Genomic DNA, 24285 nt, shown 5'->3' with positions numbered 1-24285 from the left:
ATACAATACTTGCCTCTGGAGTTCCTAGTGCTTTCACAGCATTCAGATCAGATCCTGAGGAGAAAGTATTTTTTGCTCCGTGGACAATAAGACCTTTCCCCTCTGTCCAATTTTCCAACTCAATCACTTTTTCCAGAAATTGTAGCATCATTACACCTGCCAGAGGGGAGGGGGAATCAAAAACACATAAAATATTGGACAAATAGAAATAATTTAGAAACTGTCAGGTGTCAAACAAGACTCTTAGGTCACAAATTTTACAAATATTTACTGAATGTCTATCAAATGCCTATCATGTTGGTACTAAGGAGTATATACAAAAGAGGCAAGCATGACAGTCTCTGCTTTAAAAGTTTACAATTTGGGCCTCCCTGGTGGCGCAGTGGTGGAGAGTCCGCCTGCCGATGCAGGGGATACGGGTTCGTGCCCCGGTCTGGGAGGATCCCATATGCCGCGGAGCGGCTGGGCCCGTGAGCCATGGCCGCTGGGCCTGCGCATCCGGAGCCTGTGCTCTGCAACGGGAGAGGCCACAACAGTGAGAGGCCCGCGTACCGAAAAACAAACAAACAAACAAACAAAAAACCAAAGTTTACAGTCTACTGAATTATGTGTATAAGTATGATTATATATAGACACAAGAAACTTTACTGGGATATTTCTGAACCCAATATTTCAAATGCTACTATAAAATATAATTCGCTCCCCCCACAATAAGTATATAGCTAACAAATAGAGATTGCCAAAATCACCTGGAAACACGAGCGCTGGGTAGTCAGGAAGGTAACTCATGAGCTCTCGTATAACATCAAGGTAGAATAATTCAAATTTGAGCTTTGGCAAAAAATTACAAATTATCACAGGTCCTGGACTTTGAGGTCTCTTAAATATAAAATTCTTATATGCCAAGAGTGCTGCCTAGTAAATAGAAGGTATTTACCTGTATCTCAGAGTTAGAAAAGGGGCAACAAGTAGGCAAGTGCAGTGTTTTCAGTGATTATTGGAACTACATGGTTAAAATGACAGTCTTATTTCAGTTCATAGAAAAAAAAAATTAAGCTAAATAATTTTTTTTTTCATTTTAGGCTTTTCTCTTTAGGTTTTAAAATCTTTGAAACATCCTTCCCTTTGTCTCCCAGTGACATTAGCTGAACACAAACAAATGAAGTTATTAAGCAGTTAAAATTTCAGTGGAGGGCTCCCCTGGTGGCGCAGTGGTTAGGAGTCCACCTGCCGATGCAGGGGACACGAGTTCGAGCCCTGGTCCGGGGGGATCCCACATGCCGCGGAACAACTAAGCCCGTGCGCCATAGCTGCTGGGCCTGTGCTCTGGAGCCCATGAGCCACAACTACTGAAGCACGTACACCTAGAGCCTGAGCTCCGCAACCAGAGAAGCCACAATGAGAGGCCCACACATGGTAACGAGGAGTGGCCCCCCGCTCGCTGCAACGAGAGAGCCACACGCAGCAACAAAGACCCAATGCAGCCAAAAATAAATAATAAAATAAATGAATAAATTTATTAAAAAAATTTCAATGGAAAAAATAATCAAGATTAATTTGATGGTTTCATTTTTACCAACATCCATACTCACGGATTTTTAAAAAACATTAAAATATTCACAATTAGTAAAAGTGTTCCTGGTTCAGGTGATAGTTTTGTTTTCTCATGTTCTACAAAGAGTACTATGACTTTCAAGAATTCTGTCAACAGATTTAAGGATAAAAGCATGGGATAGCAGGTTAGATTTAGTGTCATTTTTTAACTAACAAAAGAAAGCTCTCTATACCTGAGAAGGCATTCATTTTACTTGGATTGTTCAGAGTAAGAATGCCAATGCCACTGTCTTCCTTCCGAAGGTCAATGGATCCACCAGGAAACTGCTCAAGTTTTCTTTTCACTTCTTCCTCATGGAAGCCATGAGAGGTATTATAAAGTGACAATCCTATTTGTTGTAGCAACTTTGTCTTCATAGGGATAGGTGATGTCTTCAAAACACAACTTGCCATTTCTGGAAAATAGAGATAAGTATGCAGTAGTCTGGATAAACAGACACGTTTAGAATATTATACATTAATAGGCTTTAGTGAGAGACCTTTCTGTTTATTGGGAGGACTGTCCTACTTTTCAAAACACTCTCTGAGAAGTGTATAGGATTGCTTCCCCTCCCCCCCGCTTCTCAAACCAAAGGATACAAGTTACATTATTTCAGTATATCATCAGGAGATGATGACGTAGTTATAGGGCATTTACTGAGATCCAACACACTAGGAGGACTTAGAAAAATGTTGCTGTTCTGTAGTTAGCACCATCTCCTGCCTTCAGGGAGTCTTCCTCATGACAGCAGTTCTTCTTCCTCTAACTCTAAATCTAAGAATAAATTCAGTCCAGAAGTCCCCTTGGAAACAATCTCTATGCAGAAACGCTACAGAGCAGTTCCAGTCTCTAACAGTATTTAGTATTATCCTTACCTTATGTAATGCTTTATAGAAAAAGCTGGAAGGGGTCCTGAGGAAAGTGGGCAAAGAAATAGGAATGTATGTGTGTGGTTTCTGTGTTCCCCAAAATTCTGTCACTCTTCTCACTTTATATATCTCATCTCTGGGTAATCTCCTATCTGTCCAAATGCTTTTTTGCCCTATGTAAGTACTTTTGTTCACATAAAAAATACATTCAGAAAATTATACAAATCATAAGTTACAGTTCAATGAATTTTCACAAGGTAAACACATTCAAGTAAATAGCACTCAGATCAAGAAACAGAACATGACTCCAAATAAAAATCATAACTATCTTGACTTCTAATACCCAAGATTAGCTTGCCTGCTACTGAACTTTATATAAATTGAAAAATATAGTAAATATTCTTTTGTGTCTGGTTTCAACTACGTTTGTGACACCCGTTACTATTATTATGTGTAATTAGATTCTAAATAGTCCATTCTTTTCATTGTTGTATGTTATTATATGAATATACCACAATTCATCTATTCTAATGTAAACAGTCATCTGGGTTGTTTCTGGTTTTTGGCATTACAAGTAGAGCTGCTGTGAACATTTTAGTATCTGTCTTTTGGGTCAAAAAGTATGCATTTCTGCTGGCTATATCTAGAAATGGAATTAGTGGGTCAGGCAGCAGCTGGCTAAAACTGCTTGTTAAACACTGAAGAATTTTGCAAGTTTCTTTTTAAATCATGGGTAGCTTGAAATTAACCATGGTGAGAGTATTAGCAAACTCTACATATCAATCTCTCCCCCCCACCCTCCCCCCACACACAGCCATTTTCTGGGTACACCACTGGTCATAATGATCACATCTGTTTATTTATTTCACTTTAAAAGATGCTGCCTAAGAGGTTTCACATCTACAGCTAGTGAACGTTCCAGTTGTTCCACAACCTTGTTATCACTTGCCAATGTCTTTTTTTCCCTTTCTTTCCATTTTAGGCATTCTAGAGTGGTATATCATTGTGGTATCACTTTGCATTTCTATGATGTCTAATGAAGTCAAGCTCCATTTTCATATGCTTATTTGTTATTTGCATATCATCTTTTGTAAAGTGCCTCTTCAAGTTTTCTTGCTCATTTTTTTGCCTTTTTAGTACTAATTTGTCGGAATTCTTTTATTCATTTGCCTACAGTTTTTATTAAAACTCATAAGACAACAAATTCTACATTTCCATCTCTAGTTGAGACCTTATGCCTGAGTACTCCTAAATCAAACAAAAATCTACTTCCTTACTCCTCACCTCTAGATGTACCACAGGTTTCTCAAAATCACTGTTTAAACCTAACTCACACATTTAAAACCTGTAACTACTTTATTCCTTCCCTTAACTATCCATAGTATCCTCAACCCAGAAAGCCACAGCAGAAAACCCAATCTCCTTCCCCACCTTCATTTCTCATATGCAACTTTTTTATTTTTCCCATCCTTTACTTCTTCTATGACTAACATAGTTCAAACCTATGTACCTGGATGAATACAGTGGTCACCAATTAGTTGTACACTACAACTTAAAATCAGAGCTATCTTTCTACTGTATGCCCCTAGAAGTACAAATCTTCATATACATTTTCAAAGAAATTGAAAAGATTTAAAATTAGTCCTTCTCAGGACTTGAGCATGAACCTAAAAAATGAACCTGAAGGGGAAATAAAGTGATAAAGGTGGGAAAATTTAGGTTTATGGGAAATGAAAGGGATGGGGGGGGGAATACAATGTTTTTACTAATTAAAAAGTATGAAACAGTTATGAAAAAACACAAGGATTTTGGAGGCTTCCTAAATTATCAACTAAATATAAGTATCAAGTTCTCTCAAGATTCTCTTAGCTAGAAAAAATCTACACTAAAAAGTTCAGGAGTTATTGAGAAATTACAAGCAATGGGGCTAGAAATAAATTAAATTAGCAAAACTTATATTCTCATGACAAGATATATATGTATATTTATATGTATGCTCACAACTCCAGCAATGTGCAAAAAAGCCCTCTCATCCCCAACCACTGTTCTTTCTTTTTCATCTCCCCTTTCACTATCCCTAGATTCAAGTTCAGTGATAAAAGTCTGTGGGAAAAATAAGGAAATATGGCAAAATATATCATTCAAAATGAGTTTGGAAGCCTTCCTTGCTTTTTAAAAGACAAATTGCAAGAAACATACATAATAACTAGATTAGCAATTAAGATAAATCTTTTAAAACAAGACAGTATTCTTTCTTGGATTATTTAAAGTAGATAATAGCTTCATTCTAAGAATAAAAAATGGTTGCATAGTTTCTTTGCATAAAAGCCATTAAGTAAATTACACCATGTGTATATAGGTTTTTATAGCCAAGAAGTTCAAAGGACTGGGATCCTAGTATATAAACATACATGCATATGATAAGAGCATTTGGTAAGATATAATTGGTAACAATTCAATTGGTATTTATTGAGTTCCTATTTAGTGATCTCCCCTTTGCTAACTAGCTATTTCAGAGAGAAAAAAAAAAGTATTTTTAGTTTTATCAAAAAAACAAAATACATACACACTCAGCAATAATATTCAACTCTCTAGTTGAAAATAGAAAATCCCTCCTTTTATTAAGCTCTATTAGAGACCTGCATCAAATTTAAAATATAGCCTTAACTTCATAAAAGGATTTTTTTCTCTTCACCAATAAACTTTTATCATGAAGTCTAAGAATTTTCTATAGGCAGAAATGGATCCAAAGACATTAAATCGGTGCATAGGATTATACTTTATTTCCCTTCATTCTTTCCAAGTTTTAACATTCTAAGCAGAAGTAGAACAAAAATCAAGCAACATCCTAGTTCTGCTGGGGAGTAACCAAAGAAAGAAGTAAACTCAGATCAGCTCTTTTTTTGCAGTGTCTTGTGGCCAAAATACTGGCAGAGGGCGCTACTTTCAAAATACTCTCATCTTACGTATTTCTAGAGTATCAGTTCTTCACCTGATTACGTTAGCACTAATCTATTAGAATGAAAATTATATAGTCCCACTACCCTCCCAAAACAAATCTAGAAAACAAACAAACAGAAAATAGGGCCCACATTTCCATTTTACAAGTAATGAAAGCTTACCTTTATGTGAAGCTTTCCTCTAGAGAGTGACCTGCTTACTGTCAAATTCTGAAACAACAGGAAAGCTCTCGAAGTTCTCACTCTGCTTTTTCTCCAAATAAATACATGTAACTTTTTAAAACAAATTATTAATTTATAAAAACCTTTAAAACTTCAGACACTAGTTTAGGTAACTAAATAGCTGCCTAGAATCACAAGTCTTTTGAATAGACAAGAACATACTTTACATAAAGGCTATCGGATGAAATCAAAACATTTATGAGGTTATATGAAACTGTGCGACACTACTATTCATGTATTACTTCTATAAAAGATTGCTTTCATTTACTTACTTTGAAAGCAGGTTGTATTACAGTTAGCCAGAATGAAAATAAATGTAGACATGAAGAATGAAGAAAGCCAACCTAACATACTTTTGAAAAAGTTAAGTTTCAGAATGAATGTGTTGTAGTTCTTAACCTAAGTAATGGATACACAGGTATTTCTTTTCATTGTTGCCTTTCTTTCAACTCTTCTTATGTTCTTTTCACTATATGCATGTATGCTACATTTCTCACTAAACATTTTTTTAACTGAAGGATATCATTCCAAATTTGGGGGGGATGGTCTCTACCTTTGCCAGTAATCTCTCCCAACCTTCTAAACTGCCAATTTCAAAACTAGTTTTCTAAGTACTCTGTTTTTTGCATAGAAGATATTTAATAAAGAACACAAATATTGCCATTGGTGGCCACATAGGTGTCTGAAGGTTCTGGCAGGTCTGACAACTGAGCAAGTGTCCTTATTAAAGGTAATGATATTGCTTAAAAATTGATGTACAACTAGAAACCAGGTAAGAAAGAATTAGAGATGAAGCTCCTGCCTCCAGTAAATTCAAAAACTCTTATGGGTAGGGACCACATCTTATTCACGGCTTTAGCATACATTTAGAGCTTTACATTTAATATTTGCGGTACTAAATGATACCTAATGTGGTTATCACCATACAGGGATTACTGCACCTAACCATCATTTCCCAAACTAAATAAAGATCTCTATTTGCCAGATAGAAAGTTTATTTCATTGTTAGGATTCGAGGAAATGCAAGTCCAGGATATGTAGCTCCAAGTGCTCAAGGGTATTACAGTCAGCCAGAGAAGGAGATCTCCTTTTCACTGGCCCCTGGTCAGTTTGATCCAGGACCACCACTCCACCGTCAGTCCTAGCTTAGGAGCCCCTGCTCCTTTTCACAAAAAACACAAAAGCTTTGGGTCTGATATTTTTTTTCTTTTCATGTTTACAAATTGGGTTTGCATACAACACAATCTCTATTGGATCATTAATCAAAATACTAACACTTTCAAAGAAATGATGGTAAGTAATAGATAACAAGACATCGCTCTACCTATTTATAATGTTTGTAGTTGGTAATACGTATTTTACAAGGGTCTGGTTAGTAGTATTCTTCATACTTTAACTATATAACCAGATTTCCCTCACAAGGGTTAGGACTAGCCTGTTACATTCTCTAACTTCCTAGGAATGAGAGGCAATTTACCCAGTGAGCACTGAGGTTAAGGCCATGTCACAACTAAGACCCGGCGCAACCAAAATAAATAAAAATTAATTAATTAATTAATTTTTAAAAGACCTAGTAACTGTTTGTGGCAAATTTAAATGGGGAACCCATGACTTGACCTATTTTGCCCTACCTTCCCCACTCCTCCTTCAAAGGAAGACACTATCGGTTTTGAGCCAACAACATTCAAAGTACTACAGCTTTCTGTAGAAGGCAACAGAGTGAGACTGTTTCCATTGGCACTGCTGCCACTTTGGATCTCTTTGTTCTGATCTCCCTCCTTTCCTCCTTAACCTCTCTACTGGGTTCTCTCTCTCTCTCCTCTTTCTTTTTCAGCTTGTGTGGTACACGGAAGCAGGGGCTGCCTTTATCTTCGGAAGGCATCTGAAGAAGGTTAAAGGCAGTAGGGCTCAGGGTTCCTTAGGCCTGCTTCTAGTCTAAGAAAAATAAGCTCTCAAGGTCACCTGCCAGATCAGTTCACAAAACTGAGAGGTCTACATAGAGGGTCAGAGCCAAACACAATATGACCAAGCTTGCTTTTGCCTAGAATATGCTCTATGCATGTTCTGCCCCTGGGGATAAGTCATATATAGAAGAGACCACTCAATGGAAAATTCAGTTGGGGCAGAGGTCTTTTCCACATTGACCATGACTTCAGTATAAAAGAACTGTGCCAAAGAAACTTGATGAGAACTTAAATGGCTATTTAAAAAAATAAATAAATTTCCCTATGCTTTCCATAGTATTCTGTTTAGGGAAAAGAATAAGGAGTTAAACTAGAAAATAAGAAGGGGTAAGGCTTATAAAATCATTAGCATTTTTAAGTATTATGAAGGGATAATAGAATCAATAAACGTTATCTTCTCTCATTGTAAGGAGTCTGTCTGTTCTGTCTTCATACACTTCCCCACCTCCAATAACCAAAACAAGGGCAATTAATATAGACATCATCAGATCTGTATCTCCTCATACTTAAATCATTACAAATTTAAATATTCATGTTACTAATATTTTTGCCTCATTGGACAACTTTGATATGCTGATTTTTCCATGGAAACCTTATAATAAAAACCTCATTATCCTTTTTCTCTATTGATTCCATATTTTTTTTCTTTTCCCCCCTCACTCTTGTCCCCCTTCCACTAACTCTCCTTTCTTTTCTCTCCTCCCCTCATATCCCTTTGTCTGTGCCACACACTAGTACCAGAGAAACTCAAGGGCACTGCTTAAGCCTATTAGATTTGCTGACCTCAAGTTTAGGGATCCAGTTCTTGACATTTGAAATAGCCTATTATAGATACTTTCATCCCAATTCTAAACTCAGAGATTAAATTAGACAATAGTTCAGTACTTAGAAGATGACAAGGTGTAAACCGCTATTAAACTACCATATTATCTGAAAGTATAAGTGAACAAACAAGGGCTGAGATTCTGGTCTTTCATAAGCATGTAGTTAAGCAATCGGCATTTTGGATTTGTTCCAGGATCAGAGGCAACGAAAAGGTTCGGAGGCATTTTTGATTTTATAAATTTTCTTCAGGACAAAAAGTATGTTAACTGCTAGACAATAAACACAAACACATACTTAATAAGAAAACAATTAGTTTAACACAGGGAGTAAACAACAAAAAATCAAAACTATTCTACTTCAGACTGTCAGTATATGACCTGTTTTTCGTATTTTAGTTTGGTTTTAGGCTGTCATTTATTATCCTACCTTTCAAGTTTCATTACGTGCCATACATACCCTTCTTCCTCTCAGCCAAAATGAACTTCTTTCAGTTTTTCAAATCCTTCCGGTGTTCTCTTCATTCTCTCCAAGCCTCTGAATATGTGCTTCCCCCACCCATTACACTTTTTTCTTCCTCAGAGTAACTCCAAGTCATCTCCTTTAATACTCGAAACTATACAAAATACTTCTACTATCTGTTCTCACAGTATTTATATTCTTTATTAACCCTCACTCACGCTTTCCTGTAATTACTGCTTTAACCAAATCTTCCCACTAGATTTAGCTGCAAGAAGGCATTTGCAGTGCCTAGTACAGTACATGACAAATAATATTCACCAGTAGTAATTTGGCACACAATGCTTGAGAATCCATAATGCCATACAAGGCTTAAGAAGCTGTCCACACACCAACTCTACCTACACTGTTTATTATTCCCACCACTCACCCGGTTTCGGTTCCATTCTTCCTTGCAAGTTGGTCTCTCTTCTTGGAATGCTGATCACTGCCTGTGCCCCAAATAATTGAGATCTGCTCATCTTTCAGATCAGACCAATAAAATATCAAGAAAAGATCCTCTGTTTTATTACCATGCTCCTCCCTCCCCCAGCAGATTTCGCAATTATACGTGTGTGTAGCATTAAAAGGATTAATGAGGCTCAAAAGAATTGTAGAATGAAAGAACATTTATCAAAAATGAGTTAGTCATTTTTGTTGTTGTTGAAAAGTTGGCTGCATGAAACGAAGGATGCAAATTTTACTTAAGCAAGGTAATTTTTTTTTTTTTTTTGCGGTACGCGGGCCTCTCAGTGCTGTGGTCTCTCCCGTTGCGGAGCACAGGCTCCAGACGCTCAGGCTCAGTGGCCATGGCTCACGGGCCCAGCCGCTCCGCGGCATGTGGGATCTTCCCGGACCAGGGCACGAACCCGTGTCCCCTGCATCGGCAGGCAGACTCTCAACCACTGCGCCACCAGGGAAGCCCAAGCAAGATAATTTAATACAGGTAGTGAGAAGGACAATTACAGAGTTCCCAGGGAATATTACCTACTGTTGAAATCAACTTCTAGGCCCAAAATGGAGCTGTTCTTGCTACGGGTGCCACATCAGCAAACCAAAACTTAGACAACCTCCATTAGATAACTTTCTGTATAAAGGCTTTATCCTTCCTGTGAGCACTCACTCACTTAGCAGTTGGCCCAACTCCTTTGGAATCGGGTTGTTCCTGTTGGAACTGTGCTGGTATTTGACCTGCAGACCGTTTAGGAATTTTCTTTTGCTCTAGGAAAAAAACCTGAGAAATGGGATCTCAGTAATCTACATGTTGGAGTTCCCCCCCTCCCCTTTCGGGGACTCTGGACAGTATTATATTTAAAAATTGCAGTCCTACCTCATGCACGTTTCAAACGAAGAAAGAAAGACGTGTCTTCTGAGGTCTCTCTTTCCCCTCCTCCAATTTTCTTTGTCTCAGGCCCTGCCTCCAGTGCCAGCTTCCTCCTTCCCTTCTCCAAGACGGGTACTAACACGGTTCAGATAGTGGGAGTCTCTGCAATAGGCCTTTTTTTAGGCCTTTTGAGAGATGCCCACTCTTCAATCCTTAACTTCCTCTGCCCCCTATTCATTTATTAGGCCAAGACTTTTTAGAAAAGTATCATGCTGGGATTTCTTCCTCCCCAAAAAGGAAATAATAATTCTAGAATTTGACAGTAGATAAATAAGCCTTCAAAGTAATAAACTCATTCCTTGTAATACCCCTATTTTACCTGTGCGAAAACCCGAGGCCAGGGATGGAGCTTTGTCCAGAACCTCTGAACAATAAATAACACCGTTATCCCTCAGTACCCTATTGTTCCTAACCCCTGCAAGCTACTGACATCCATTCCTACTGAGATCAAATTTTTCGATAAACTCTTCTATTCTCTACTTTGTTATACTATGTAGATAATCTGTTTCTCTGCCCCCCCACTTCTCAAATTTCTTCACAGAAAGACAGCATCCACCTGTTAAAATGTTTGGCCTTAAGGGGATGTAATGTCTCCAAAGAAAAACTGCAGTTTGCTCAAACCCAGGTTCAATATTTAGGACACCTGATCTCAAGGACAGTGGAATGCATTCTTTAATAGGTATGCAGAAATTTCTAAAAAGACAAGAGGACTCCGAAAAGACAGCTCTAAGAGGGTCCTTACAGTATGCAATTAAACAGGTTAACTTAGTCCATCTGCCAGGAATACAGTTTGGATCCAAATATTCTCTTTGAGTTTTGTACCAGGCTATAAGATCTCTGTGTCTGTCTGTATGTTATGTGCGTCCATATATGTGTTATAGATATGTGTTCTTTTTATACCTCCAGATGGTATTGCCAAAATTAATTTATAAAAACAGTTCTATTTAACTGGCCTAAAAAAATTAAGTACTTATATAAATTAAATTATCAGAAATATAAGAGAAACTCAAACAGATGCTTTTGTGGTTCATGTGATCTGGGAAAATATCTGGCATTAAAGCTAGTTTAGGGCTTCCCTGGTGGCGCAGTGGTTGAGAGTCAGCCTGCCGATGCAGGGGACACGGGTTCGTGCCCCAGTCCGGGAAGATTCCACATACCGCAGAGTGGCTGGGCCCGTGAGCCATGGCCGCTGAGCCTGCGCGTCCGGAGCCTGTGCTCCGCAACGGGAGAGGCCACAACGGCGAGAGGCCCGCATACTGAAAAAAAAAAAAAAAAGCTAGTTTAAATTTGTTAGTCTAATTGAAACAGGCATGTCTTTAGCGTTATCAGCATTAAATATAATACTTTTATTCTACTTGGGTTTACTAGTCAAAGAAGTTCATGTTATCTCTGTTGCAAGTTTGTTAGAAAAAAAAATTTGCTTGAGTTGATGGCTGACTTTGTCTAATGTCTCATGAAGTTTTTGTGAGTAATTTAAACATAAATGTTGGGAACAAATAATTCAGATAGATGAAAATGGGGTTAAGAGTTTTTAGGTGCAACAATTATGTTTTATGATATGTGTCCTTAAAAAAAATAGCAGACTCAAATCTTTATTGAATGTCTGGATCATTCTCCAAACATGATAAATTACTAAAACATTAATTACTGAACACAGATCTATTGACTTTTGGCTTTCTATTTTAGAGAAACCAAAGATAAATTTTTGCCTTTTAGTAACGATGTCTTGTGTCACACTGAAAGACTGTACTATTTAAAAGGGCATATGCCTTTGGAAACTAGAAAATACATTTATAAATTTGCTAGTCTAAAATTGCTTACTTCTTAGTTTTCACTAGAAATCAAAGTTTCTAAGGGTTATATATCTGATTAATAAATATGATTAAAGCTACTAGAGGGCCTCCCTGGTGGCGCAAGTGGTTGAGAGTCCGCCTGCCGATGCAGGGGATACGGGTTCGTGCCCCGGTCTGGGAGGATCCCATATGCCGCGGAGCGGCTGGGCCCGTGAGCCATGGCCGCTGGGCCTGCGCGTCCGGAGCCTGTGCTCCGCAACGGGAGAGGCCACAACAGTGAGAGGCCCGCATACCGCAAAAAAAAAAAAAAAAAAAAAAAAAAAAAAAAAAGCTACTAGAAATAAGGAAGACATCGCTGTATGCAAAGGAAGTAGTTTTGTCCTAAAGTAAAATGTTGCCAGAATAAAAAGGAAAAGACAAAATCTAAATGTAAAAAGAAAACTGTAGAAGGGTTTGTGAAACAAGAATCTTTTGAAAGAAATTTTATATGCAATAAAGTAGGATAAGATTAAATATACTTGCTATAAGAGTTTTTAAAGTGAGCTTTAATATCAATAGTGTACTTAAGTAAAACTGGAACTTAATTTTCTTTCAGCTGCTAAAAGCACAAAGTTTGCTTGGCCTATTGGTCTGCTCCTGATAAGAGATTGTGAAAGGTCTTTCCTTACTTTTTTGTGTTTTATCAAAATTATTTCCTGTGCTTTTATAAAAAAGCTGTCTCTTTTATAAAGAAGAGCTAAGGGTTTGGTTTGGTTTTTTGTTTTTGTTTTGCAGCTATGTAACCTTCTCTATTTGTCTTTTGAAATCTTTTTGTCATTTTGATTAAATAGATACTTAGTGTTTTGTAATCTTCGGTAATCTTATTTGGTCAAATGTCCAAAACCTTTTGATATTTTTGAAACACTTCCCCAAAATCAAACTCAAAATTAAGTCATTTTGACCTGAAAATAACTTTGGGAATCTCCAGACGGCCCCTGGGACTTCTCAAAGGACTTGTTCTCTCTTCTCATAAAAAGGGAGATGTTAATCAGGTTTATCTGATATGTCAAATTATATGGGAAGCTTTGTCAAATAAATGATGATAAACTTTCTTAGGTTATGTTGTATACGTGAATGTTATTAAATGTTCTAGAGATGGTATGAAAATTCCTATGATTCTGATGTGTCCTGGCATAATGTTATCAGCCATGATTTTAAAGATGTAGTCACAGAAATAACCAAATTGACTTGTCAACTACATTATAATGAACCTTCATCAGATCTTTAATCATTACTATTTTTAAGTTTTTGTCATTTATAGACAGTTGTTGTTTTACTCTGGTGCTTTTGCAAATATCATTTCTAGTACCTTTAACCGCAGAAAAGATCCTGACAAATACTCTAGAATGCAGGTGTTAGATAACTATAAGATATTACACAGAACTAGATTTAAAGGACCCTTTTCTTCCTCTCCTTTAAGAAAACGTATCTTTGTATCAAAGGTTAAAACATTTTTTTCTCCTGTCCTGATCCCTCCAGAATTCAAAAACTTAAGTATGTTTTTCATGACAATATGTGTACTTGCATAAATTCAATGAGAATCTGTTCTCCTCATAACAAGACACAACTGGAAATATTGGCTATATTACCAAGGCTTTGGCTGGATTATCATATTCAAGAAAGATGTACATAGACAGATATGACCAGAAAGCTTTAAGGAATTTCTCAAAAATAATAAATAAATCAGCCTGGTACCTTGCTTACAAGATTCCAGCAAAACAATTTTGAAAAAGAGCTTATATGGTCAATCACTATTCTTGCTGCATTTATGTAAATAATCAAACCAAGTTTAATACCAACAAATTAGTTTTACTATGAGGACAATCATAGAGAGAAAAATCATGTTTGCACTTACGTAGCTATTAAGTTCTAGTTCTATCAATTATCTTCAAGGTTTTGTCATATACCTGCACACTGGACTGGATCCTAAATTCTTCTAGTCTCCAATAATGTCTGGCTACTCCTCTCCAGACTAATGTTTTCAATGTTCTTCCACTCTTCTGATTTGAAATCAGTAAGAACAAAGACTGCCTTGAATCCTCTTGGAAGGGACTATACCAGGTCCTCCTCACTACCCAGAAGGCAGCCAAACTTCAGGGACTCGAACCTTGAGTACACATCTCACAGCTAGAGAAGACAGCACCTGACATGTGGTCCTACACACACACTGGAAACCTCCAAATCGAAATGACTAGGAAGAGAAGCAGCTGATAACGGAGGCATACAGCTTTCCAAAGATGACCTGACCAGGCCTGTATACCCTTTTTCTCACTGTTGCTTTTTTTTTTACTCTCTCTCTCTTTCACAGAAAGACAATGCCCTTGTTTGTATTTCCCAAATCCTCTTCTTTTGATAACGGCCTTTCAGAAACTACCTCATCATCACCCCATAACAAATTAGTCTTTTCACCTGCTTTTTTTTTTTTTTTTTTTTCAAAGAGTTAGAAGGTTCAGAATTCACTGAAGTCTTTCTTTCATCTGGACTATAAACTGTTTCGGGATTCTTACCTAGATTCACGGTCTCTAAATTTGCAAGCTTACAGCTGTCTTGCTGGATAACACACTTGGTTCTAAACAGCTCTTTTGGGATAACAATACTATTTTAATATGTCTTTGAAGTTCTGCTGTTTTTGCAAAGAGCTCATCAGCTATTGCTCCATACTTATTCCTGCCCTGTCTTCCCAACATGCTCAGTTAATTCTCACACGGACCGCGCCGCCGAACCCCCGCGGGTCGCCGTCTGGAATCCCTGTGGAGAAACACTAAAGTCTGTTACGCAGAGACAGCTAGCGTCCTCTCCTAGACGGTACTTACTTAAAGCGAAGCCCCTACGGCCACAAGATCCCGCAGCTCCCAGGGACGCCAACTTCCCCTTCCGCCCCGCCGCGACCCTCTTCTGCTCCGCCCGGATCCTCTTCCGTTTCCCCGCCCCCGACCCCGCCCCCGACCCCGCCGCGGCCGCTGCTCTCCCCTCTTCCGCGGCCCGTTTCCTGTTTTACGCGTCGGCTCTTTCTGCCGGCGCTCCTGTGCCGCTCCACGGCGGGCACCCCAGACCCAGAAGCCCCGCCGGCGCCGCGTAGCACCCCGTTGTTGGCCGGGTGCCCGCCCTCGTGTCGTGAGCGAGCCCTGAAAGCGGGCTCCTATCGGCCGAGCTTCGCGACGCAGGGCCGGGGCTGGTGCCCGGAAGCCCCGAAATCCTGCTCTGTTTCAGGCTCCTGTGTAAACGTGGAAAGAGTGAAGGAGAAGGAAGCCAGTTTAGGAGAATTTCGAAAGGGGAGGGGAGAGGAAGTTATCTAGGCTGTGCCTTCTTACACATGTCATCTGTGTTATTGAGTGGAGAGAGGCATTTTTGTGTTTTTTGTTTTTGCCAGAAAGCATATGCACCGCGTGTAATAGCGTCATTGTAACGCTCAACAAGCTTAAAATTATTTGCCAATCCAAAGTGCTTTGGAAGGTAGCTGAAAAGGTGCTCAGGAGTTTGGAGGAAGGGGAACAAGTTTGGCAGCTACTGAAGATTCATAGAAGGTAGCACAGAAGATGACAGTTAGTACTGTGACTAATACGCTGATAGACCAGTATTTCTTTTCTCTAATCGCACTTCACCCACAGAAGTGCCTCTTCACCCACAGCTATGGGAATATAGTTAGAGTAGATGGGAATCTGCAATGACGTGTCAGTGGTGGTAGGCAGTGGGCCTAAATAACGAATTCTATTGATATTTGAATTTCATGTTGAAATTCCCTCACACACCCCTACACACACACACACACACACACACACGCGCGCGTGTACATTTGTAATTAGCCTTGATAAATTGGAATCTACTCTGAGGCTAAACCACAAAAAGTATTTATTTATTTAAGTGTCCTGAGAGGACAGGAAGGTGGGAGCTGGGAGGGCTGAGACCAGGATATCTGATACTGGCTTCCCATATCCTGTAGAAAAAGTTTTCTATTCCAAGAGCTAGTCTTCCACATTTTTTTTGTTTGTTTTCCAGTAGTGTTCTGGTTGCCCATCTGTATGAATAGCATTTCAGTGTACATTTACATACAACTTAGTGTAAAAACACCATTTACTACAATAACCGTTGTGCCGAACCACAAACTACAAAGTTAATGTGCTGTAATATTAGCATGTCATTGCCTAGTCTACCTTTAACTGCTGGCTCAATCTGCAAATATTGGATGGCCATTTCTTTAATCATTTGAGTTTTCATAAAATACATATCCAGTTATTCTTCCCCTCCTTCACTTGACTTGCTGTTAAACTGCGTTTCTTCCTTTTACTCCATCTCATGTTCTACAGTCAAGACTTTTCAGTATCTACTCTTCTGAGAGATTGGCTCAAAATAGCTTTCAGTCTTGAGGCACATAAAATTTTCTATGTCACAATTAGTTTTTTTCTGAATTTTTATAACAATTCCAAAAGACTTTTGGACCTTAAAAAGTATTATGACCCAACTTTATATCTGGATAGGTCACCATTCATCCCTTTCTAAAGAGTTTGGATGTCCAAGAAAAACCCAATTGAGAGATAAAAGTAGATATTTTTATCAAATATGAAAAGCATCAAGTGACTATAACTTCTGTTACTTTGCGATTTTCTTCTCTTCTCTGTCTCTTCCATGCATTTCCCCTCTCCCTCTCTCTCTTTCCGACACTTCCTCACTTCCTAAATAGTAAGAGATATTCCCTCCCATCTATTTTTAAAAGAGTGTAACTCTCTGTTGGCATTAGAAAAAAATGTTTTTTTCTGTTTAGGAATATAATGTTACTGTGCACATATGAAAATTTTAAGGAAAAACAAAAACCTTCCCTAGTCCCATTCACAGAGATAACTGCTAATATTTGAGTATATTCTAAAAATATAAATTGATAGAGTCTATCTATAGCAATATCTATATCTGATGGCCATATGTATATATATGTATATATATATATAAAGGAATATTATTCAGCCATAAGAAAGAAGGGAAGTCCTGCCATTTGCTACAATATGAATGGATCTTGAGGGCATTATAGTAAGTGAAATAAGTCAGAGAAAGATAAATACTGTATGATATCACTTATTTGTGAAATCTAAAAAAGCCAAAGTCATAGAAAAAAGGCCAAAGTCATAGAAACTGAGACCAGAAAGGTGGTTACAAGGGGCTGGGGGATGGGGAAAATGGGGAGATATTAGTCAAAGTTACAAAATTTAAATTACATAGGATGAATAAATCCTGGAGATCTAATGTATAGCATGATGACTATGGCTAGTAATACTGTATTGTATACTTGAACTTTGCTAAGAGAGTAGATCTTAAGTGTTCTCACCACACACACACACACACACACACACACACATACACACACGGTAACTGTGAAGTGATGGATATGTTAATTAGCTTGATTGTGGTAATCATATCACAATGTATACATATATTAAAGCATCACATCGTATACATTAAGTATATACAATTTTATTTGTCAATTATACTTCCATGAAGTTGCGGGGGGGAAGAAATAGGATAATGACACCTTCAACTATTGCTGTTGAATTGTGTTTTTCTAAGTCTGTTTCTCCCTTCAATTTTGTAAATTCTTCCTGTATTTTGTGGCTCTAACTTTAGGTAAACATGTGGTTATGAATGTTTTATCTTCCTAAGGGTGACACTGTTATCATTTTTAAAGTCCCTCTTTGTCTCCTGTAACATTTTTTAAAAGTCCAATTTGGTTTATATCAGCATACACATTCCAGCTTTCTTATTGTTACTGTTTACATGATATATATTTTTCCATCTTATTACCTTCAACCTATTTGTATCTATAAATCTAAATTTGTCTACTCTCACAACATATACTTGCTTCTTGTTTTTTTTTAACCAGCATCACAATCTCTGCCTTTTTATTGGATTGTTTAACTCACTCACATTTAATGTTATTATTAATATAGTTGATTTACACCTGCCATTTTACCTTTTGTTTTCTGTCTCATTTCTTTCTTTCCTTTACTTTTCCTTCACTTCTTAGTTTTGCATTAATGATTGTTTTCTCTTGTTACATTTTTTTTTTCCTTTTACAGTTTTTTCATTATTTGGGGGTTATTTTCTTAGTGGTTGTTCTGGGGTTTGCCATATACATCTTACCTTATCAGAGTCTACTTCAGATTTATACTAACTTAATTCCAGTAACATATAGAAATGTTACTCCTATAGAGTACTTTTTTCTGCATTTTGGTTCCATTATTATTATTATACATACTACATTTATAAATGTTACAAACTGCACAGTACATTGTTATAAGTGTTAATTTATATAGTTGTATATCTTTTAAAAAAAACTGAGAGAAGAAAAGAGCAAATGTATATTTATATCATTTATTATATTAACCTTATTTATCATTTATGGTTCTCTTTAGGATTTGAGTTACCATCTAGTGTCATAGCCTTATTCTAATACAGCTTTGCTCCCACCAATCTCCTCTGTGCTATTATTGGCAAATATATTACATTTCTATATGTTATAGACCTACTTATATACATGCTGTTTTACATAATTGCTTTTTAAATCAACTAAGAAAGGAGAAGCAATACACATTCAATGTTTTATCATTACATAATTATTTTATCAGTATCTTTTTTCTTTTTTTCATTTGGTTTCCAACTGCTTTCAGCCTGAAGAGGTTCTCCTAGTATTTCTTGTTAGTTGGATTCACTTACAATGAATTTTTTTCAGTTTTTGTTTACCTGACATTGTCTTTATTACAGCTCCATTGTACTGCTTTCAAATTTTTCTCTTTAGACAAAGATGTCTTTAGACAAAAATGTCTTTGAACATTTAACTGTCATGTTGCTGGGTAGCTCTCTTTGTGTTTTTCCTACTTGTAGTTTGTTGAGCCTCTTGGATGTGTAGATTAATGTTTTTTTTTTTATCAAATATGAGAAATTTTCATGATTTCTTTGAATAAGTTTTTGCAGTTTTGTTTGTTTGCTTGCTTCGTTCTCTCTCCTTTCTCTGCTCTGGTAATCCTATTATGTGTATGTTGGTGAGCTTAGTGTGTTATGCGTTTCTCTTAGGCTCTGTTCATTTTTCCTTCATTCTTTTTGTCCTCTATGTTTTTTTGGATTGTATACTCTCTATCAACCTTTCTTTATATTTGCTAATTTTTTCTTCTGCCAGTTCAATTCTACGGTTGAGCCCTGTAGTGATTTTTCTTTTTTTGGTTATTGTATTTTCAATTTTAGAATTTCTATTTGTTTCTTTTTTGTAATTTTTTTCTCCTTTTTGATATTCTCTCTTTGGTGAGGCATTATCATTGTACCTTCCTTTAATTCTTTAAGCATGATTTCCTTTGATTCTTTGAAGATATTTGTGATAGCTGCTTTGAAGTCTGCTATGGTCAACATCTGGGCCCCTTCAAATAAAGTTTCTATTGCCTGCTTTAAAAAAAAAAACTGTGTATGTGTCACCGTTTCCAATTTCTTGCATGTCTCCTTTTTTTTTTAACTTTACATTTTAGGTAATATATTGTAGTAACTCTGCATATGATTCTCCCCACCCATTTGGTGCTTATCATTGTTTACTTGTTTATTTCTTTAGCTACTGGTGCTGCTATCTTAGCTTGAAGGCTCTGATGTTGCTCCTGAGAGAGTACTGCAAACGTTCCTGGGATGATAGTGGTTTTAACAGGGCTTTCTTTGACTGTCTCTTTCCCTGATCACACCCAGATGTTAGACTCCTTCAATTGCTGGCTGATCTTCTGTATTGTTTTATAGTGCCCTTGGGCATAAATTGCTCCACAGTTTGATGCAATTAAATTTGGGCCTCATTTTAGGGGTAGTATGTCTGAAGCCAGTGTATGAAGATTGCTCTGACTCCAGGAGTGATTTTCTTGGGCATCTCTTCCCCTGTTTCCCTCTAGCAAACTTGCTGGCCAGCCTTTTAGCTTGGCATTCTCACTCCCAACAAACAGCTCCATTGTTTCTAAGAGCACCCTTAGGCTCGACCTTTCCCACACTCTGTTTCATATAAAGTTAGTTCATCTGGTAGAGTTTCAGAAAGAGCTTCAGCTGCCAACGAGGACCAGTGCAAGTATATTTCTCAGCTTGGCACTTAACCACCCAGGAGATTTAAAATAAAACCCTAAGACTGCTTGAACCATGCCTGTGTTTACAAATTCTCAAGGGAGATTTCTTTCCTCACTCATAGCTCAAGTTAAGTCAGACACATTTTCTGGTTGTATAGATATTGCCTCATTTATCATTTTTCAGAAGGCACAGCCCTTCAAAGATCACAACTTTGTGCAGGGGTGGGAGGGCAGGACTCAGTTTAACTCTCCACCTGGAATGGTCCCAAGGTCTTATTTCTTTTCGAATTTAGAACACAATTAGAACACAAACCTCTAGATAACCTAGATCAGAAAATACCCTGAAGGCCACTTTAACTCACTATTGTAAAGCACACAGAACAGTAACCAGCAGATAGAAAGCACTGTATATAAATAGAATTAAGTAAATAAATAGAAAATATCATGTAGGAAATCGTTGATGGTATCAGGAATGTTTAACTTGGAGAAGTTGTGACATTTTGTCAGGATTGGGAAGGAGTAGACAGATCATCTGACAGCTCTCTCTGCCTAGTTTCAAATATGTGAAAGGTGAAGAAGTTGAAATAGATTTGTTCTATGTGACTTAAATGAGCAGGATTAAGACTGATCCCTCATTGAATATTACAGCTATTGTTGTCTGGCAGTGGAAAACATAAAGAACTGAAATATTATCATTTGATTTACTTTTTTTTTTGTTTGCTTGTTTTTTTGCGGTACACGGGCCTCTCACTGTTGTGGCATCTCCCATTGCGGCGCACAGGCTCTGGATGCGCAGGCTCAGCAGCCATGGCTCACGGGCCCAGCAGCCATGGCTCACGGGCCCAGCCACTCTGCCGCATGTGGGATCTTCCCGGACCGGGGCACGAACCCATGTGCCCTGCATCGGCAGGCAGACTCTCAACCACTGTGCCACCAGGGAAGCCCTGATTTACTTTCTTTTTTTTCTTTTTTTTTTTTTTTTTTGCTGTTCACGGGCCTCTCACTGTTGTGGCCTCTCCCATTGCGGAGCACAGGCTCCGGACGCGCAGGCCCAGCGGCCATGGCTCACGGGCCCAGCGGCTCCGCGGTATATGGGATCCTCCCAGACCAGGGCACGAACCCGTATCCCCTGCATCGGCAGGCGGACTCTCAACCACTGCGCCACCAGGGAGGCCCTACTTTCTTTTTTACGAACTTTAATGGTCACATATGTAAAATTTTACTCATGAAATTGCAAAAAATTAACATTAAGTAATAAACCTTTAAAAGTAATACTAAGTTTTCAAAACATGGCTATGGGCTCCACAATATTACATAATGTAGAAATGGCATGATTTGTTTAACCATTCCCTTGTTGTAGAGTTAATTTTTGCTCTTAAGAACAGTACTGTGCAAAACGTCATATTCCCTTTTTAAACGATCACTGACAAATTCCTTAGGTAGATTGTTAGAAGTGTTAAAATGTCATGAACAAGTTTTAAAGGCATTTGATATTTGATTCCAATTTGTTTTCTAGAAAGGTTAGACCAATTTACTCTTCCACCAGCAGTACATGATCATGTTCATCTCATTTCTGTAATTTCTGGGTGCGTTTACTTCTATTTTAAAAACAGAAACTCATGTTTGCAACCTGTAATACTTAAAGTACAGGTGTTGCTCATAAAATATACAATAGATTTGTGTTGTAACAAGACACTAAGATAGTTGCCAAATTGATGGACATGCACGTGTTATTGTTTTAATAACTTCCCATGTCCTCATTCTGCTGTTTCTGTTGAATTATCCCCTCATTTCTGTTGCCTGGAGGAGACTACTCACAGTTCCAGATGGTATCTGTTTGAAAGCTGTGTGGTTTTTAGATGCCAACTGTAACTGTCTTTTGCAGCAATAGACATAGAATCTAAAAGTAAATCCATTTTAGATTCTTTCTCATATGACATTTTCTCTTCCTAAAATAGCATGAAGTCCTTGATATCTAAGAAATAGTTTTTATTAAAGATCAGAGACTATACGCTTCAGAATTGGAAATTTTTTTTTTTAAGTTTGAAGGCCTTGGGTTACAATTTAAATTTTACTCAAAACACAGATTCTGCTGTTTTGGGTGGTAGGAAAATCTGAAGCTGCATTTGCTAGTGTATCTTCTATAAGTTATTTAGATAAGTAAATAAGTGATCCAGAGTGTTTACTGCTATTCCACACTGTACAGAGTATATAGATATACTATGCAAACTTACCCTGGGCAAAGAGAGCGGTGATGTGTGGTCAAATTATCTCATTAGATCAAAAGTGAGTATTCATGAGACTGGCATGACTGAATCAACCTCATTCATTTATATCTTCAGGCAAATGTAAACCAACTCCTTATATTGCACAGGGTATCTTCACTTAAAAGTCCTCTTTTTAGAGAGAATGAAAAGACATCAGAAGTCAGTCTATAGACAGAGGAGTTGTTTTGAGTGACAGGTACCTTTTCTGTTATCCCTGAAGGAACATTGCCTAGGCAGCCACTGACTCTTCAGACAAGTAAGGGTGGCTTTGACATCATGGCCTCTTGACCTCATGGCTAGAACACATTTCGACACACAAGCCATATCCCACTGGAACTCATTTGCTCTTACAGTTGAGTTCAGTAATCTGTATGCTTTTTTTTTCTTTCTCTACTGCAGTCATCATTTATATTTTAGAAATGCTTCCTTTGAGATCTTTAAAAATTGAATTTCAGGAAAGAAAATATCACAACTGGAAAAAAGCCATACTTGTAGGGAAAAATATTTGTGCCATCTGTCTTTAAATTGATCACCAACTGTTTTTGTTTAGGTGAATGTAGCAATTTATATTTTAAAAGATGGCAAGACAAACAGAAAATATAACTACCACCCACTTTGAAATTTAATTAATTGAAATTTTATCCTTTATCATCTTTCAGAAGTGCCAGCCTAAAGTTTAAGTCCTCTGTTCATCAGCCTCCGAGACTCTATCTCAAGTTACATGGCTGTAGAACTGGGGCTATTACCCACCGTGCTGTGCCCCTGTCCACTCTGCCTCCTCCTTGCTTGGCTTACAATGGCCTGTGATTCCTTGTTCCCTGATACACTTCTCAGAGAGACTACTCTCCTTCTTCTCTCTCCCCTTTATATTCTCTGTTCATCCTGTTCACCCAGCCAGAGAAGTCTCATATCTTTTTACTATCAATTAAAATTCTACACTGTCTGACTAATGCCAAGTTACCCATTAACATTTTACTTGATGTGTACGGAAACATACCTCTCCATCTTGCTTATATCATATAACTTCACCTTTAGAATTGTATTCAGGTTGTTTATTTTTGTATACTTTTCATCTTTATTGTTTTGAACTTATCTATTTATTGCTTTATTAAATTTCATAATATCTAGTACAAATATGGATACAATAGGCCTTTAATAAATACTAGTGATCTAGAAATAATTTTAGTTCATTCTAAAATATGTACATTTTGCAATGATCAAAGAGTTGAAATGTTATCAAGATAAAAGATTACAAATGGGATAATAATGACAACAGCAAAAACTATAATTTTCTTTCTTGGCTTTTGGCAACATTTGAGAATATTTTTTCAACAAAGATTAAATAAAAGATGGTAATGCACACCCTTTGGGTCTAATTTTTCAAGGGTGGATACATAAAAGTGTGGAAATATAGGTGGGGATGGTAGATGGTGAAAAGAAAATTCCTTGCTACCTGTAATGTTTAGTGTATGAGCCTAAGAGAAACACAACAAACCACACTTCTGTTGGGAAGTAAGTTGACCACATAAGTTGTCTGCAAACTCCTCAAAGACTGAGCCTCTGTTATAGTCAACTAAGGCTGAAGATGGCTTCTGAAACAAAAAATAATAATTTTGACTGAACTAAACTGAACTTGCCATTAATGTTGAGGCAATTAATATTTCTCATACCTAGCACATTAATTTGAGTTTTTAAAGATATCTTGCCTACATTATAAAAATATTTGAAACTCTTTAAAAGTTAAAGGAAATATAAAAGTAAAAGAATTAAAACAGTGCAAAAAACACTTGACAAAAGTAAATTGATA

At 37.4% G+C, this 24285-nt stretch overlaps 1 protein-coding gene across 5 annotated transcripts in view; it reads right to left on the bottom strand.

The window, feature by feature from the left end:
• The window catches only part of ECHDC1 (ethylmalonyl-CoA decarboxylase 1), a 40634-nt gene extending 25577 nt beyond the window's left edge, over positions 1 to 15057 (bottom strand). The window contains exons 1-4 of one of the 5 annotated variants that reach the window (XM_060114690.1): positions 14959 to 15054; positions 9321 to 9381; positions 1788 to 2009; positions 14 to 156 (exon numbers count right to left, since the gene is read on the bottom strand). In XM_060114690.1, the coding sequence (XP_059970673.1) occupies positions 14 to 156; positions 1788 to 2009; positions 9321 to 9336 (381 nt within the window). In that variant the 5' untranslated portion in view covers positions 9337 to 9381; positions 14959 to 15054. Of the gene's footprint in view, positions 1 to 13; positions 157 to 1787; positions 2010 to 5585; positions 5634 to 9320; positions 9382 to 14958 lie in introns of those variants that run through there. The other 4 variants (XM_060114686.1, XM_060114689.1, XM_060114688.1 and 1 more) reach the window with 4 other exon arrangements.
• Between the last annotated feature and the right edge of the window lie 9228 nt (positions 15058 to 24285).

Source organism: Mesoplodon densirostris, chromosome 12 (assembly GCF_025265405.1).
Source record: "Mesoplodon densirostris isolate mMesDen1 chromosome 12, mMesDen1 primary haplotype, whole genome shotgun sequence".
NCBI lineage: Eukaryota > Metazoa > Chordata > Mammalia > Artiodactyla > Ziphiidae > Mesoplodon > Mesoplodon densirostris.
Note: the sequence above shows the minus strand (reverse complement) of the source record. Positions and strands in the feature narration are given on the sequence as shown.